The sequence below is a fragment of the Nannospalax galili genome, unplaced genomic scaffold (assembly GCF_000622305.1).
Source record: "Nannospalax galili isolate Female #2095 unplaced genomic scaffold, S.galili_v1.0 scaffold430, whole genome shotgun sequence".
In the NCBI taxonomy this organism is placed as follows: Eukaryota; Metazoa; Chordata; class Mammalia; order Rodentia; family Spalacidae; genus Nannospalax; species Nannospalax galili.
In genome coordinates, this window is record NW_008328607.1 from 1,126,136 (window position 1) to 1,144,376 (window position 18,241).

At 39.7% G+C, this 18,241-nt stretch overlaps 1 protein-coding gene across 2 annotated transcripts in view; it reads left to right on the plus strand.

Moving 5' to 3' along the window:
* The window catches only part of Gpalpp1 (GPALPP motifs containing 1), a 42,257-nt gene that overhangs the window by 14,372 nt on the left and 9,644 nt on the right, over positions 1-18,241 (plus strand). For both annotated transcript variants that reach the window (XM_008827701.2, XM_008827687.2), the window contains exons 3-7: positions 3,890-4,000; positions 5,582-5,687; positions 11,212-11,343; positions 12,767-12,931; positions 15,581-15,679. In XM_008827701.2, the coding sequence (XP_008825923.1) occupies positions 3,890-4,000; positions 5,582-5,687; positions 11,212-11,343; positions 12,767-12,931; positions 15,581-15,679 (613 nt within the window). The remainder of the gene's footprint in view (positions 1-3,889; positions 4,001-5,581; positions 5,688-11,211; positions 11,344-12,766; positions 12,932-15,580; positions 15,680-18,241) is intronic.

Below are 18,241 nucleotides of genomic sequence, written 5' to 3' on the forward strand. Positions count from 1 at the left end.
CCTGTTGATCTCTTCTTTGTGTACTTTGGTGGTTCCCATAATTTTAGATATCCATCCATTTCTTTTATATTTTCAAATTTAGTAGCATATAGATTTTTAAAATATTCCCTTATAATGGTCTGGATCTTTTGGATATCTATTGTGATGTTTCCCCTTTCATCTCTGAATTTGTTGATTTGGATTTGCTCTTTTTTTCTTTTGGTTAACTGGGCTAAAGGTTTGTCTATCTTGTTTAGGCTTTCAAAGAACCAGCTCTTTGATTCATTGATTCTTTGTATTATTTACTTTGTTCTTATTTCATTAATTTCTGCTCTGATTTTTGTTACTTCTCTTCTGCTGGGTTTGGGTTTCATTTGTTCTTGCCTTTACAGCTTCTTGAGTTGCAGTGTTAGGTCATTTATTTGTGCTCTTTCTAATTTTTTAATATAGGCACTTAGAGCTTTAAACTTCCCTCTTAGGACTGCTTTTAATGTGTCCCAGAGGTTGTGTTGTATTTTATTGTCCTTTCCATTGAATTCCAGGAATTCTTTTATTTCTTTCGTACTTTCTCCTTTGACCCACTCATTGTTTAGGAATGTGTTGTTCAATCACCATGGGTTTGTGTAGTGACTAGGGCTTTCTCCAGTGTTGATTTTGAGCTTTATTGCATTGTGGTCCGATAGAATGCATGGAATTATTTCAATTTTTTGTATTTATTGAGGTTTGTTTTGTGCCCTAGTGTGTGGCCAATTTTTGAAAAAGTTCCCTGGGGTGCTGAGTAGAAAGTGTGTTCTTTGGTGCTTAGGTGGAATATTCAGAAGATGTGTGTTAGGTCCATTTGATGTATGGTATCATTTAATTCAGACATCTCTCTGTTTATTCTTTGTCCAGTTGACCTGTCTAACTCAGATATTAGAACTGCAACTCCTGCTTGTTTCTTAGTGCCGTGGGCTTGGAATATTCTTTTCCATCCTTTTTCCTTAAAGTAGTGCCTGTCCTTGAAGGTGAGATGGGTTTCTTGCAGATGGTAAAGAGATGGATTTTTTTCTTAAACCATTCACTTAGCCTGTGTCTTTTGACTGGGGAGTTCAGTCCATTGATATTTAATGTTATTATTGAAAGATGTAGGGGCTGGAGAGATGGCTCAGCAGTTAAGGGCACTGACTGCTGTTGCAGAGGATCCGGGTTCATTGCCCCTTGTGTATAGTTGTTACTTTCTCCTCTCTTTGTATTGCTTCATGTGTTCATTGAAGGGCTGGTTTTATGGACATGTATTCTTTCAGGCTTTTTGTGTCATGGAAGATTTTTCTTTCTCCCTCAACTATAATAGACATTTTTTGCTGGGTAAAGTACTCTGGGCTGACATTTATTGTCATGTAGAACTGGAAATAGCTTGGGCCAGGCTCTTCTGGCTCTCATAGTTTGCATTGATAAATCAGCCGTAATTCTGATGGGCTTTCCTTTGTATATTACTTGTAGTTTTTCTTTTGTTGCTTTCAGTATTCTCTCTTTGTTCTATACATTTAGTGTTTTTACTATGTCATGGGAAGTCTCTTTTCTGATCCCATCTCTTTGGTGTTCTATGTGTTTCTTGTATTTGTATGGGGATGTCTTTCCTTAATTTTAGGAAATTCTCTTCTACAATCCTGTTTAAGATCTGGTCAATACCATTAACCTGAAATTCTTCTCTTTTCTCTATGCCTATGATCTGTAGATCTGGTCTTTTCATGGTGTCCCACATCTCTTGCATATTTCATTCATTCCATGTTTGCTTGAGTGGTCCAATTCTTCAACCCTATCCTCCAGTGTTGATATTCTGTTTTCCATTTCATTCATTCTAGTGGTGAGGCATTCCCTTGTTGTGGAGGCTTGCCCCTATTGTTTCAAGTTGGCTCATTGAGTTTTGCACTTCCTTCATTTCTACCTGAGTTTTCTTCAATGTTTCTATCTCTTTTGTGAATTCATTCAGAAGTTTATCCCTATCTTCTTTTAGTTTTTTGATTTGTTTGTTCATGTGTTCTTTAAATTCTTTGGATTCCTTGATCATGTTTATGATTGTTCTTTTAAATTCAGTGTCTTGGGTTATCTCTAGGAGGCTCTCCTTGTAGAACTCTTCTACAGGACTGGTGGAGTTTGGTGAGGACATAGTGTTTCAGCTTTCCATTTTATTATTCTTTCGTTGTGGTTTTTGGCATGTGAATTTCTTTTGTTGTTTATGATTCTGATATGAGAATTAAGTTGAAGTATGCTTCTGTTTGTATTATTGGGGTGCCTAGGTCCTTTCCTTATTGGTTATGTAAAGCTGGTTGGTACAGGTTTCAGGTTCTCTCAGGTTTTATTTTGGAGGGAACTGATGGCTTCAGATCAGCTATTCAGGAGCACACACAGAAGCACAAGTCAGGTTCCAATCACATACTCAGGCTTCTTTCTAAGATTTAGACCCCTATTAGCAAAAACTCAGAGAAAATTTGGGAAATTCCCTAAAAGGGGATGGGGTGGCAATTTTGGGACTTTCGGTTGGTCTCCTGTATTCTCAGCCCCTATGCCAGAGAGAGGCCAGAACCCGGCACTCTCTGTGTGCTGAGATCACAGCTGGATGGAGGTCAGAGCCCACCCTCTCAGGCTGTCTGCTAGGATCTCAGCCTTAGCCTACCAAAGCCAGGTCTGCCCTGGGGCCTTGGGATGGGCCTCACAAAAATCCCAGGAAGGGGGATGGGTATTGCAGAATTAGGGGAAGCTCACTACCAGTGGAAGCAGGATCTGGGTGCTCTCAGGCAGTCCCCTGGGTTCTCAGCCCCTATGCCAGAGGGAGGCTAGAACCCGGCACTCTCTGGGGGTGTGTGGAGATCACAGCTGCTACACAGATAGAAGTAACAGATTTTCTTGATGCCTTTCATAGATTATGAGACAGAAAAAGCAATTTATAATGCTTTTTAAAATTTTTTAAGCTTTTTATTTATTTAATGTGTATGAGTCTTTTGCCTGCATGTATATAAGTGCAACCGCATCATATAGAGCCCATGGAAGCCAGAAGAGGGCATTGGACCCCCTGGAACTGGAGTTAAGGACAGTTGTTAGTCACCATGTAGGTGCTAGGATTCAAACTTGGGTCTTCTGCAAGAGCGACCAGTGCTCTTAACCACTGAGCCATCTCTATAGCCCGTTATAATGCTTTTTAAAATGAGAATAAAAGCTAAATATTTCATTAAGAAATATCTGAGAAGACTATTCAAATTTTGACTTAGTGGAATCTTGAATTCTATATAAGGTATATAGAATACTGATCTAATACTGCTGTAAGTAGAGTAACCAAGCTCTATTTTACGCCAAAGATAAATTCCAGGAAAGGATTAAGAACTGTTGTAGCATCCTTTTTTTTTTAATTTGACAAATTAATTGTTTCAGTGTCTTATACCTACTTAATGCTTTCTTTAAAAATTAAATTTTTTCTTTTGTAAGAAAATTTATTTTGTTTTGGAAGTTGGGTGGGGGGTTGAGGCAGGGTCTCCCTGTAGCCCCAGCTGGCCCAGAACTCACTCTATAGACCATGCTGACCATGATCTCACAGAGGTTCACCTGCCACTGTCTCTGGAGTGCTAAGATTAAAGGTGTGGGCCACCACACCCAGCTTTAATTTTTAAAATTTATTTTTATTTTATGTATATGAGTATTTTGCCTGCATGTGTACAAGTGCACCCGTAGCATGCAATGCCCATGGAGGCCAGAAGAGAGCATCAAATCCCCTGTAACTGGAGTTACAAGTGGTTGTTAGCCACCATGTATGTGCTGGGAACCAAACCTGGGTCCTCTGCAAAGAGCAGCCAGTGCTCTTAACCACTGAGCCATCTCTCCAGTCCTTGTAAAAATTTTTAGCATATGTTTAACATAAGTTATGCTACTTTGTTTTTAGAAAGCAGAGGCGAAATCCAGACACCGATGATGATGATGATGATGATGATGATGGGTTCTTTGGACCAGCCCTTCCTCCTGGATTTAAAAAGCAGGATGATTCTCCTCCAAGGTGATAATGCGTAGTTTTATCCAGTCTTTAAAATTCATAATACTATATTGTTTTATCCAGATAATGATCCGTGATTGCTGTTTTTCAGTTTTGAATGAGTGAATATAGCAAGCAATAGTAAGAGACTAAAATAGTAAGCAGAAGACAGACAATAGAACTTCAGGTCAGACACATCATCCAGCAGGAATGACTGGAGAATCCCTGGAAAAAGCAGTCATCTTGAGTCCCTGAAGGACAAGGAGGGTCCCAGGCAGAGGGTCTCCTGGGTGAGACTTCCAATTAACTGTTCCCACCACAGGCATTTTATATTATGGGATAAACAAAGTCTGAAGCTTTGGGAAGGTGCCTGGGAGTGAGTTAGCCTACCAGCTGTGCTCAAGGACACAGTGTTCATACACAAATGATTTATTCTCTTTCTGTTCTCAAGGACATGGTATTTTTATTCTTGGGCTATTTTGATGTTTTTGTTTCCCCTTCTCACAGGACTGGGGGAGGAGGGGGAGAGGGGGTGCTGTCCCCCAGAGAAGGGGTCTCAAATGCAAACATTCTTGGGTCTGAAGTAGTGCTAGCTTTTCAGTGAGCTTAAACAGCACATGACAATTTACTAATATAATACATATTGCCATATATGCAAATATGCAAGATCCCATACAAGAGATGGTTGACATCACAGAATCCAGGGCTTAAACTCCAGTTAGCTACTTGCTGGTATGTTGACCTTGATCACTAATTTTGTCCAAAGTATGGTAGCTTATAGTAACTGGTTGTTTAAGGAAATAGAAGTGTACACCAGAAGAAATGTGGTGAGCATAGCACCTTCTGCTCCCTCTGTGGATCTCAATGAACTAGCTGCATTCTTCTGTGTGTTTCTGTCCTGTGATTACTTGATCATTAACAAGGACAGTGTGTGGGTTTGTATTCTGCTGTGGTGCAGTACCATCAGTTATGGCATTTGTTGTATGTACCTGTTACTGATATCCTTAGAAGAGTGAACTTTCTGCTTAAGTAGATCTGACTCTAATTATAATGCCCAAAGGTTTTTCAGTGAACAGCAAATATCAAAACAGAATAAAAGCTAAAGCATAAAATAGAAAAACTGTTATAAGTACACCCATGTCAAAAAGATTGAAAAATTTGAGTTTAGTATCTAATTGACTAAGAAATTGAGAGCCAGCATGATGGCTCAACAGTTAAAGGAACTTGTTCTAAAAACCTAATGACCTGAGTTTAATCCCCAATCCCACAGCAGAAAGAGAACTGACTCCCAAAAGTTGCCCTCTGATGCTCACATGCATGATGTGGCATACATGCCTGCACCCACAAACACAAAAATGATTTTAAAAAAACCTACAAAAGTGATAATAAATAAAAATAGTGTTTTAAAAAATGAAAATTAAAGATTCAAAAATTAAATTTTTTAAACATCTAGTAGAAAAATATTAATACTAGTAAAAATAATGTTACATAAAATTCTTATTTTCAACATTTGTTATTATCTGATTTTCTTATGATTGTGAAGTTTTATTCTGAAAAAACTTTAAAAGTCAAGGGAGAATGATAAAAGTACATTTTGTTTTCCAGGCCTATAATAGGTCCTGCATTGCCACCTGGTTTCATTAAATCTACACAGAAAAGTGACAAAGGCAGAGAGGACCCAGGCCAAGTGTCAGCACACTTCAACTCTGAGGTTTGGAAAGTTTTCACTTAAAGAATAAGATGTAACAAACTCAGCACTTAAGTAGCATAGTGACTACAGTCATGTAGCACCTGTGAAATATGAGACTGTGAATATGAGAGTCTGAGCACAGTTCAATTCAGCTCTGTGTGATGAAGTAAAGGCTGTTCTCACACCTGATATTCTCGTAGAAAAACAAGATAGACAGGTAGTGTCAGTTCATGTTTCTTATCCTTGAAGGGTGGGTTTAAAGTGTTAGAAAAATGGGACATGATGAAAAGTTAAGGGACTTGTTGGGATTTGATCTGGAAGAGAGAAGAGAGTTTTGTTTTGTTTTTAATGTCAGTTGGGACCTTGAAGTTAACTCTCTCCTACTGTGCTCTGGTATATAACAGATGCACTGGTAGATAACTGTTTTTTATAAAAGATACATCAGATGGTTTTGTGGTACAATATGAAGCTGTTTTGTCCTTAAGTATAGCTGAGATTTGTAATACATGTTCTCCATATGTGGTCTTATTTTCATCTTTTCTACAGTCTCATAAAATAGGTGTTATTTGTATCTTACAAATGTGTAAGACCAAAAAAGTTGAGTAGCTTACCCAAGTCTACAAATTCGTACTTCTCAAAGCCATGGCTCAAATCTGGTCCTTATAACTTTAAGTCATATATACAGTCTCTAATGCTGCAGTCTCTTCCTGTTCAGGTAGTCAAGAAACTTCCACTCATCTCCATTAAGAATTCATCAATCACATTGACATTGCTGAATGGAAATATAGTACAGTGGTCATATCGTGAGCTTTACCTACAGGCTGCAGGTGTGGTGGGATATGCCTATCATCCCAGCTCTCAGAAGACTAAGACAGAAGAGGGGTTTGACCCCATCTTTTTAAAAATGTATAACTTTAGAGTTATTTACTCTTTCAAGTGTTTTTGGAATGTGTACAATGTGTTAAGCACATAGTCACAGAAATAAATCTGTCCATTCTGTATCTCATGCTCCAAGCCAGAGTCTTTATAGGCCCATATCCAGCCTGGCCTCCTTTAGCACTCTGATTTTATCTTTTGCTCTGTTGTGACCATGCTGGGCTCCTTACTGATCCCTGAAGTGTACTGTATACCTGAAGTGTACTATGAAGTGTACTTCTACTCCTAAGTATTTATACTCATCCAGGTCTTTTTGAGACAAGGTCTCCCTATAGCCCCAACTGGCCTTGAACTTGCTACTATGTAGACCAGACTGGCCTCAGAGATTTGCATGCCTCTGCCTCTTAAAAAGGCTTGCTCCAATACACATAGATAGCTTCTCCATATCTTTGTGGCTGGCCTCCAAAATCTTCAGAGGTTTATCTATTTTGGTTCTTTTTTCTTTTCAGCCCTTGCTCAGTAGTCAAGCTGCCCTTAAACTCCATTCCAGTATCACAGCTTTCCTCCTAGTGCTAGAGCTGCGGGCCTGGGCCACCATGCAAGGCTGCCTGTTGCGTTCTCCTGGAATAGAACCTTCCCAGTGAAGTCCTGGCTGGCCTCCTCCTTTAAATTTGCTGCTCTCCCTCTTTCCCTTTGTGTTCTCCCCTTCCCTCTTTAACTTTCTCCATACTTGTCACCATCAGAGATACTAATTTTTCTGCTTTTTGTTATTGTTGACCTCTTTCCACTAGAATGTGGGTCCATGAGGATAGAAATGTTTGTCTTATCACCAGTGCCTTTGTGGTATTAGAAGTATTTGTTGAATGAATAAGTTAGACATAGATGGCCCTTGCCTTTCTACTAGGTATGATGACTATGTATGTTAAGGAAATGTTAACATTATGAATAAGTCAAAAGGCAAGACAGTTACAGTTTGAACCAAGGTAAGACTCTAAACTAATGTGAAGAAATAAGATCTTTTGCTCCAAGAAAATGCTTCTAATGAAGGTTGATGAGTTAGAGAGACTCAGCAGAGGCCAGAGAACCTTGTTCTGAGAGTACATGTTGCTTATGTGAAGGCAGAGTTAGAGTAGACAGGACAGTTAGGGTTACAACATCCAGTTTGGTTAGAGTGGAGAGAGAACAGTTAGATTTATCATTTCCTAAGTGGTCTGTACTCTGTATCCTCTAACTTCTGAGCAAAAGGTGTGGGATGCCTTGGGCAGGGATGAGAGAGGGTGTACATTCCCCCCCCTTTTTTTTTTTTCTGAGGGTATACATTTCTAAGGTACTCTTGGGACTTAACTGTTTGCTTTATAAAAATTTTTTAAACTTATTACAAAAGGCAAAGGCACTTTTCCCCTCAATGTTCAGATTTTCTCTTATCAGAGAAGAGCATCTCAGTCTCTCATTCACAATATTTGTCCCCAAATAAGAAAGACAGGATAATACAATGGTTATTGTTTGTTGAACACTTGCTAGAACCAGGCACTGCAAAACACAAGCAGCAGAAACTTATTCTAATCCAAACATCCCTGAAAGGTAGTTTATCATCTAGAATGCTCTCAGCTGCAAATACCGAAAACCCAACTCAAAATGGAACTTTGTCTGAACCTACTTAGTTAGCGAATAGGTTATACAATTTCCTTGATGGTGACTTGGTTTCATTTCTGGTGCTGTGATAAAAATGCCCTGATAAGAGCAATTTAGGGCTTGGCATGGTGGCATACACCTTTAGTCCCAGTACTTGGGAGGCAGAGGCTACTTGGGAGGCAGAGGCAGGTGGATCTCTGTGAGTTCAAGGCCAGCCTGGTCTACATAGTGAGTACCAGGCCAGCTGGGGCTACAGGGAAACCCTGTCTCAAAAAAAAAAAAAGGTCCTCTAAGTCATAGTTCATTGCAACAGAGAAATCAGTGTTGCAGGAGCTTGAAGCAACTTGTCACATTATGTCCACAGTCAAGAGCAGAAAGCAGCAAATCAATGCTTGCATGCCTGTGCTCAGCTTGCTTTCTTCACTCATACAGATCAGGATCTCCTGCCTAGAGGATGGTGCTGCTCACAGTGGGCAGGTCTTCCAGTCTCAATTACCTTAATCAGATAACCCCCACTGACCAACCTGATTTAGATAGCTCCTCATTGAGATTCTCTTCCTAGATCTTTATTTCTAAAAATATCAATGAGCCTATTGTGGTGGCACACACCTTTAATCCCAGGACTGAGGAGGCAGAGACAGGCTGATTGAGGCCAGCCTTGTCTACATAGTGAGTTCCAGGCCAGCTGGGGCTACAGAAGGCCCTGTCTCCCCCGCCCCCCCCCAAATAAAATGACTAATTGAAATGTGCTGGAATTTTACCGTGAAACTATCTCTTACTAGATAGAAGTCAAAAATGGTATTAGCCTATCCTGCCATCAAACACTAAAGTTTCTTACAGCTTTAAAAGTTCATTATAACCTAGCCAGGTGAGGTAGCACTCAGCCCAGCACTCAGGAGGCAGAGGCAGGCAGATCTCTGTGAGTTCAAGGCCACCCTGGCCTACATAGCAAGTTCCAAGCCAGCTGGGGCTACAGAGGTCTCAAAAAGAAAAAAAAAAAAAAGTGTGTGTGTGTGTGTGTGTGTGTGTGTGTGTGTGTGTGTGTGTGCCAGAGCATGCATATGAGGTCAGAGGACAACTCTGCAGAGTCAGTTCTCTCTTTCTACCTTAATGTGGGTTCCAGGGATCAAACTCAAGTTGCCAGATTTGCACAGCAAATGCCTTTACCTGCTGAGCTATCATACTGGCCCATGAGTATTAAATTATATGTGTTTGTAATTTCCTACAGATACAAATATTTGTGGCCTGAAGTAAGCTAATATAAAATATATAATGACCAGGCTGGCCATGAACTCACAGAAATCCACCTGCCTCTGCCTCCCGAGTGCTGGGATTAAAGGCGTGCACCACCACACCCAGCATAATTTTTTTTATTTTTAAAGATGTTTGTGACATCAAAGAGTTTACTGTTGTAGAGATAAGCTATAAACCCTTAAAGTGAAATCATTATCATATAAATTTAAGAAGAGAATAGAAAGAGTTTTGTCAAAAATACAAAAAAATACTGGCTTTAGCTCTGAAATATTTATTCTTGTATACTAGTTTTAAAACTTCAGACGTTATTTCTTTTTAGTATATTTATTTCAAGCTGCATTTCCTTGGAAAGAATATCATTTGTCAGTTTTATTGTAAGAATCAAATGTGGCATTTTAAAAAGTCCATACATGAGCAAGCCACAGGATCAGAGACAATATAGTCTGATTGTTTGGAAAAATAGCATTTGTATGAGTTCAAAGACAACAACCACAGATAGAAAGTTACCATTGGGTGGTTCAAGGGGAAAATGAAAGACATGCAAATGAATTCCATATCCTGCTAGTTTAAAAAGACAAGGTGAAGAAGCTGTCAGAGCCGAAGGACAAGCACGCTGTATTCACCATAATAAATCTGCTGGAGGACAAGGACAGCCTCTAGCCTTAGCACATTACAGCATCTAACACAGAATCATACATCGAAGCTGTTCATCAAAATGACTTCAGAACAAATTAAATTCAGATATTACAGTGTACTATTTTATCTTTGCAATGAGTGAGCTACTTTGGAAACTGGATTAACTCATTTGGGTCAGTGTTTTGCACAGTATTTGTTTCATAAAGACTGACAGTAATGCCCTGATTCACATGCCTTATTCCAAAGACCCTTTAAAATCGCTTTTTTTTAATTTTTGTTTTAAATTTTTTTATATTTTTATTTTATGTGTATGAGTGTTATATCTGCATGTGTGTTAGGTGCACCTGTGTGTGCAGTGCCTGCGGAGGACAGAGGAAAGTGTCAGATTCCCCTAGAACTGGAGTTATAGACAGTGGGTGCTGGGATTTGAACCTGAGTCTTCTGAAAGAACAACCAGTGCTCTTAACTGCTGAGCCATCTCTCCAGACCCTATTTGTTTTTATTTTATGTGTATGAGTGTTTTGCCTACATGTAAGAGCACTACATGCATGCAATGCCTGTGGAGACCAGAAGAGGGCATCAGATTTCCCTTGGATCTGGAGTTACAGATGGTTGTTAGCTGCCATGTGGATGCTAGGAACCGAACCTGGGTCCTCTGCAAGAGCAGCCAGTGCTCTTTAATCACCAAGCCATATCTAGCTGCCTACAGAACCTTTTATGTACCAAGAATAAAGTAGGTTTCAAATGTATCATCTCTGACCAATTGGTAGTTAAGTACCAGGAACACCATGTTGAACAGAATTCTAAGGCCCTGTGTGTGTCCACCAGAAAAAGATTTTTTAAAAAGCTGGAGAGGTAACTCAATGGTAGAGTCTTTGCCTAACATGTACAAGGCCTGGGTTCTTCCCCAGCACACACACAGGTTGGGGTGGAGGAGAGAACAGAGAGAATATGAATCATATATTCAGGTCTATAGTGCCAAGCATTTGTTGTCTCTGAGGAAAGTAAGGTGAAGTTCATTGTTCAGTGATGGACTAGCAGTATATTTTATATTTTATTATTTATGGATATCCCACTTCAGTTAAATTTAAGATTATTTTCAGTAACATGTTGGTCTCTTCTTAAGAATATTGTCTTGTTTTCAAAGGAAATGGGTAGCAGTGAAGATGAGGATATTGTTGGACCAATGCCTGCAAAAGGACCCGTTAACTATAGCATAACAACAGAGTTTGAGAAAAGGGCCCAGAGAATGAAAGAAAAATTGACAAGAGGAGATGAAGTAAGTTTTAACACTTTAACAAATAAACTATATAGATTAAAATTCTAAGCCAGGCATCATGGCACACACCAGCAGGCCCAATACTCAAGAGGCAGAGGCAGGAGGATCACCACAATTCAATCCAGGCTGATCTACATGGTGAGCTTTGGAACACCAGATCTACATAGCAACACCCTGTCTCAGAAAAAATATATTAAATATATTAAACAATATATTTAAATCCTTACATATATGCACTCATATATAATATAAGAGCTATTATCCCAGTTTGTTTCTCCATTGCTGTGACAAAACACTCTGACCACTACCAACTTGGGGAGGAAAGGGTTATTCAGCTTATATCTCCTGGGTCACAGTTCATTAGGGAGCCGAAGGTAGGAGCTCAGGCAGGAACCTGGAGGCAGGAGCTGGAGCACAGGCCATGGAGGAATGCTGCTTACTGACTTGCTCCCCTGACCCCTGCTCAGCCTGCTTTCTTATGCAACACAGGCCCACCTGCCCAGGGGTGGCACCACCCACTGTGGGCTGGGCCCTCCCACATCACTCAACAATCAAGAAGGTGCCCCATGGACTTGGCCACAGGCCAGTCCAATGAAGGCAATTCCCCAATTGAGGCTCCCTCAACCCAGGTTTCAAGTTGACACTAAAGCTATCCAGCACAGCTATATACTCTAAACTAAACTGCAAAGGAAAATACTGGTAAATTTGTCTGCTGAAAATATTCTGGAACTAAGGATGTAGCTCAGTTGGTGCCTAGTGTGCACAAAGTCCTGGGTTCAAACCCAACACTGCATAAACCTGGCATTGTGGCTCATACCTGTAATACCAACATTCAAGAGATAGAGGCAGGATGATCAAAACTACAAGGTCATTCTCAGCTACATAGTGAGTTTGTGGCCAACCTGAGCCATATGAGACACTGTCTCAAAAACAAGTAAACAAAAAAATACATTCTGTATGACAGAAGATAATCAAAGAATAACAAACTGGATGGACATGGTCGTGCATGCCTTTAAGCACTCTGGAGGCACAGGCAGGTGGATCTGGGGCTACAGGAAGATCCTGTCTCAAAAAGCAGCCCCCCCCCCCCAAAAATAACAAACTGGATGAGGATATTTGTAACATGTATGGCAAATGTATATGATAAGATTATCGGTCTTTTCTATTGGTCTTAAGTAAATTTAAAACTTCAATTGAAAAATGTAATTGTTCGTAAAATTTATGTGTGTGGTGGTATGGGTCAGTGGGGAGGGAGATATGTTTTTTTGGTTTTTTGGTTTTTTTTGAGACAGGGTCTCACTGGGTAGACCAGGCCTTGAACTCATAGAGATCTTCCTGCCTCTACCTCTTGAATGCTGATATTAAAGGCCTGCACCACCATCCTGACCTCTACTTTCTTTTTAACTTTTTACTTCTTGTAAAGGACTCATCTAAACCAATTATGAGAGAGTCATGGATGACTGAGCTCCCTCCAGAAATGAAAGACTTTGGTCTTGGACCAAGAACCTTTAAGAGGAGAGCTGATGACAAATCTGGAGATCGGTCAGTCTGGACAGATACTCCAGCTGACAGGGAAAGGAAAGCTAAGGTGAGAATGTTGATTTGTTTGTTTGTTTTATTCGTGTGTTCTGTCCAGTTTGGCTTGATCTTGCAAAGATTCAAGGGAAAATTATTTAAGAGTACTACTGATGCAGGATTTTGAGAGCCACAGGCCGTTTCTCAGCCCAGTTGTACATAACCCAAGGACTTAGGGTGCTGGGTACTCATCATCACCCAAGATCAACCTGGGACAGTGGCTCTGAGTTCATTGTCTCATGCCAGTGAAGATTAGACACAGACCCTGGTGCTAGCATGCAAAGTGGAAGCATGCTTTATTAAGAGGGTTATAGAACTGCGAGAAATTGAGGAAACATGAAACTGAGAGTGGAAGGGATTTCCAACAGAGGAAAGCAGACATCGATCTTCATTGTCTAGGGTATTTCTAGGTCTATGGTAGAGACTGGACAAGGGCTGAGGTAATTACTATACTATGACATTGGTTAGTTCTCTGGGTTATCAATAGGCAGACAGTAGAGAGTTCACACACTCTATGCATATCCCCCTGCCCCTCCCCACCATGGAGATGCACTATTCATGTACTGCCCATCTAGTTAGGATTGGCCAAAGCCTTCACCCATCCATCTCTGGCTTTTACTTTGTTAGCTGTTGACCTCAGTTGTCTGTCTGCTGTTAGTCTTAAGTTGGTGTTGCTACCTCCAACCCTGCAGGTATCAAGTGCTATTCATTATACAAAGCTGTCTTTGTTCTCACAGCTAACAAGAGGTAGCTGCATTTGGTCTGGGTTTTCGTATATATAACTCTTTGCTCTGGGGGCAGAGGTGGGGGGAGTCTAGGTGAAAGCTTCTTGTTGGAAGCCATCCTTATTTCCAATTTAGTCTATTACAATTAGCAGCATTAGAAGCAAGGATCTATGAAAGGGCAACAGTGCCTTATATATGTCCCTCAAAGCCTTTAGGTGGAACTGTCAATCTGCTGTCACTGGCCAGGGGTACTGTCTTCCCCCTTATCTGGTCTGCTTGGCTATCTCATGCCCCACTGTGAGCTCCTCTGCTTCTCTTTCCTGGTGTTCCTGGCCTCTCTTTTAACCTAACATTCCTTTTAACTCTAAAAGTCTATTCTCACCATGGTATATGTGAGCCACTGCAGTTTTCACCGTGGCCCCTTTTCCTTTGTTCCTACAGAGCACTGTCTCCTACATCACTATTTAAGGTTATGATTCTAAAGGAAAAATAGAATTGTCCTCTGAAGAATAGTTGTGAGGAAGGAAAGCCACACTACTTACTATATTCCAGCCAGCTACACTGTATATGAAACCTAAGGAAAGCTCCAACACATGGGCTTATTGACCTTATTTATAGAGAAGAAACTAGCCTTTTTGAGGCTTTTTGGGTTTACCTCAGAGCTAATAAGCAAGGCGATAAGCAAAAAACTCCAATTTTGACTTTACAACTCCAAATTCCCTGGCCTTCATATCATAGTACACTGTCTGCATGAAAAGATGTCTTAAATTTTCTTGAAAAGAAAATCAAACTTGTAGGCTAGCCTAGAAATTTAAGTCATGCCTGGAGAACCTTTCTCAAAAATGACTATATCTCAGGTAGAGTAAACTTCATTTTACTGCCAAGGTGGACAAGAAACACCTTCATTAATTGTTAATTGATTGAGGTTAGTTATGTCCTTACCTCCCAGTGTTCACTGGGTCTAATATCTCAGTATTAAAGAGATATGGTTTTATTTCCATCGTAGCATAACATCAATTTGCTCTTAGTATTTACAAAAACAAGTATGTATTTTGTAGGGAAATTTTTATGGGGAAAAACCCAAGAACTACACTATTCCTGTTTCTTTATATATTTTATTAAATATGTATTGTTTTAGATCATTGTTTAGGAAGAAATTACATGAGGATCTCCTTGATTTTCCTAAGCTAAAGCCATTTTAAAATATGCCTTCAGAATAATGGGAGCCAGTCATTTCATGTGAGCCTCCTCAATCTGGTTGGCAATGTATTCTTTAGCATCATTACTGGAATGCTTTTTCTGATTATAATCTTTTGCAAGTGTACCCAGGTTCCTCGTGTGTGTGTGTGTGTGTGTGTGTGTGTGTGTGTGTGTTTGTGTTTGTGTTATTGCAAATGGAATTTTTGTTTTATTCAAATTCCATTTGTCCATTGCTGGCACATTCTGTATGTTGACTTTGTGTCATCCACCTTTACTGTGCTTGTTTATATTAATTCTAGTTTATTGATAGGGTTCTTGGGGTTTTCTACATGGACAGTCATATCATCTTTAAACATCTTTAAATAATGACACTTTCCTCTTGTTTTTTTCTTTTTGTCAATATGTACACCTTTTATTTTTTTACTCTTTTTGAAAATAGACAATAGATTTCTTTTTAAGTGGTGTTTTACTAAATTTTGTCATTGTTGGTCAAAACTCATCCTGAGTTAAATTGGTGGTTTCTTCCCACTAGTTGACTGGGTAGTTTTAGTTTTATTGTTCTTCTTTTCAAGAGCCAGCAGGTCGGTATACAAATGATCCTTTCTCAAGTGTCAAATATTTCTGACTAGAAGAAAGTCAGCCAGTCTGGCTTAGTTTCAGTTCTGGTTATTTAGTCTAAGTAAAACAATAGTATCTCTTTTTCATTTTATCTTATGTAATGTGTTATATTTCTTCAGGAAATACAAGAAGCAAAGAAATCACTCAGTAAGAAGGAAGAAGAGTATGTATTATCAGGAAGGGATAAGAGATTGGCTGAGCAAGTGTCCTCATACAATGTAAGTAAGAGAACAGAAATGTTTTTCTTCTTTTACGTTTTGTTTTGTTCTATGCCAGGATCTCACTATATAGCCTAGGCTGCCCTCTGACTTGTGATCTTCTTGTCTTAGCCTCTTGAGTGTTGGGATTATAGGCGTGAACCATCATGCTTCGCTGACCTCTTTTTTTTTTTTTCTTTGTCTTTTTGTTCTAATTTTTTACTTTTCTTATTTCTATTTCCTTTTACAACTGCCTCAGACATTTACCTCAGACATTTTCTACACATCAGTCCTGAAAACTACTTAGCGCTCTGTATCTATGCATTTATTTTTATAAAATCCTTGTATGCCTTTCATGTAATGTTTTCAACCTTTATTCTTATCTAAGTCATGTATCAGAAATTCATTTACTAAGAGATAAGGTGGCACTTGATCAGAAGCAAGAGCCCTACTAGCTCACAGAGGTTCCGTGGTTCTTTTGTTGGGGAGGGGCAGGGAAGAGTTTTTGAGACAGGTGTCACTATGGAGCCCTGGCTGCCTTGGAATTCCCTTTGTAGACCAGGCTGGCTTGATCTCAGCGAGATCCACCTGCCTCTGCCTCCTGAGTGCTGGAATCAAAGATGTACACCACCATGTCTAACCTGAAGTCCTTAGTTCTTAACTCTAAAATTATAAGCAAGTTTGGAATATTTTGTGGGAAGATTTATAAATGAGAAGAAATGTTTTCAAAATATAATTCCATTTAGATTGATAAACTAAGGTCAATATTCTTTGATAGTTTTCTTTTTCTTCTTTGTTTTTTTTTTTGTTTGTTTGTTTTTTTAGCCTCTCTTAACTCTCAAAAACTAATGAGTATTCTAGCTCAAAGAATACATGTTGGGGCTGGAGAGATGGCTCAGCGGTTAAGAGCACTGTCTACTCTTGCAGAGGACCCAGGTTCGATTTTCAGCACCCACATGGCAGCTACAAACTGTCCTTAACTCCAGTTCCAAGGGAATCCAAAGCCCTCTTCTGACCTCCACAGCATTGCACAACACAGGTGCACTCACATACGTGCAGGCAATACACTCATACACAAAATAAAATTAAAAAAAAAGAATACATGGGGCCAGGCGTGGTGGCGCATGCCTTTAATCCCAGCACTTGGGAGGCAGAAGTAGGCGGATCTCTGTGAGTTGGAGGCCAGCCTGGTGTCCATGGTGAATCCAGGACAGCTGGGGCTACAGGGAGACTCTGTCTCTAAAAGCTCCCCCCCGCAAAAGAATACATGTTAATTACTGAACTCATTGCTCCCTGAAAAGCCTTCAGGTATTTAGGAAAATTGCCTTTGTTCCCAATGTTGGCCACATATTGACTGGTATAAAATGAAATACTGCTCAGTAAAGTGTAGCAAATTACAAATAAATTCAGCAGTGTTACTGAGTCAGTCATTATGCTGAGTGAAAAAGTCTGAGATAAGCAAGTAATACTAATGATTAGGTGGAGCTCTGCCATGTGCGAAATGAATATATTGTCAAAAGTCATAGTGATGGTTGTTGGAATGGGAATACAGAATTTGACAAGGAAGAGCAAGCCAAGCTTACCGGAGTGATAAAAATGGGCAAGACTCTGACAGGAATTTGAATTAGAAAACTCAGTGAAGGTACACTTAACATTTGTCCATTTCATTCTCAAAATATATATAAACAAGTATTGAACTGTGATTAATAGATCCTGAAGTGTTTAAGGAGGCATGTAATGATGTCTGCAGTTCACTTTAAAATGTACCCAAGACGGGCTGGAGAGATGGCTCAGCAGTGAAGAGCACTTGTTGCTCTTGCTGAGGACCTACGTTTGGTTCCCAGCTCCTACATGGCAGCTAATAGCTGTCTTCTCTAACTCCAGTTCCAAGAGTTCTCACTCCCTCTTCTGGCTTCCACAGGCATTGCACAGCATGGGTGCAGTTATGTACATACAAGCAAAACACTCATACACATAAAATAAAAATAAAATACACCCAAGAAATTAGAATCCTAATTTTATGTGAAATTCTTGTTATTGTAAGATTTACTGTTCAGACTATTATTAATACAGTCTTAAGACTAAACTACTCTGTACCCCTCCCCTCTTGATAAATTGAACACTTTTTAAAAATATTTAATTTTATTTTATGTTTATGAATGTATTGCATGCCTGTAGGTAGGTACACGCCTGTCATGCAGTGCCTGTAGATGTCAGAAGAAGGCGTCGAATTCCTGGAACTGGAGGTACAGATGGTTGTTAGTTGCCATGTGGGTGCAGCAAATCAAACCCCAGTCCTCTGTAAGAGCAGTCAGTGCTCTTAACGACTGAGCCATCGCTCCAGATCAAACTGAATACTCTTTAAAATAATACCATGAAGATAAAATAAAAACCAGTCAACCAGAAACTAAGCATGAGTTTTCAGAAAGCTGTAAAAAAGCCATCCCAGGGCCAAGGTAAAGTACCTGCTACCAAACCTGACAATCTTAAGTTCAACCTCTTGGATCCACATGGTAGAAGGAGAAAACCAACGCCCACAAGTTGTCTTCTCACCTCCACATGCAACCCATGCCTCTCTTGCGC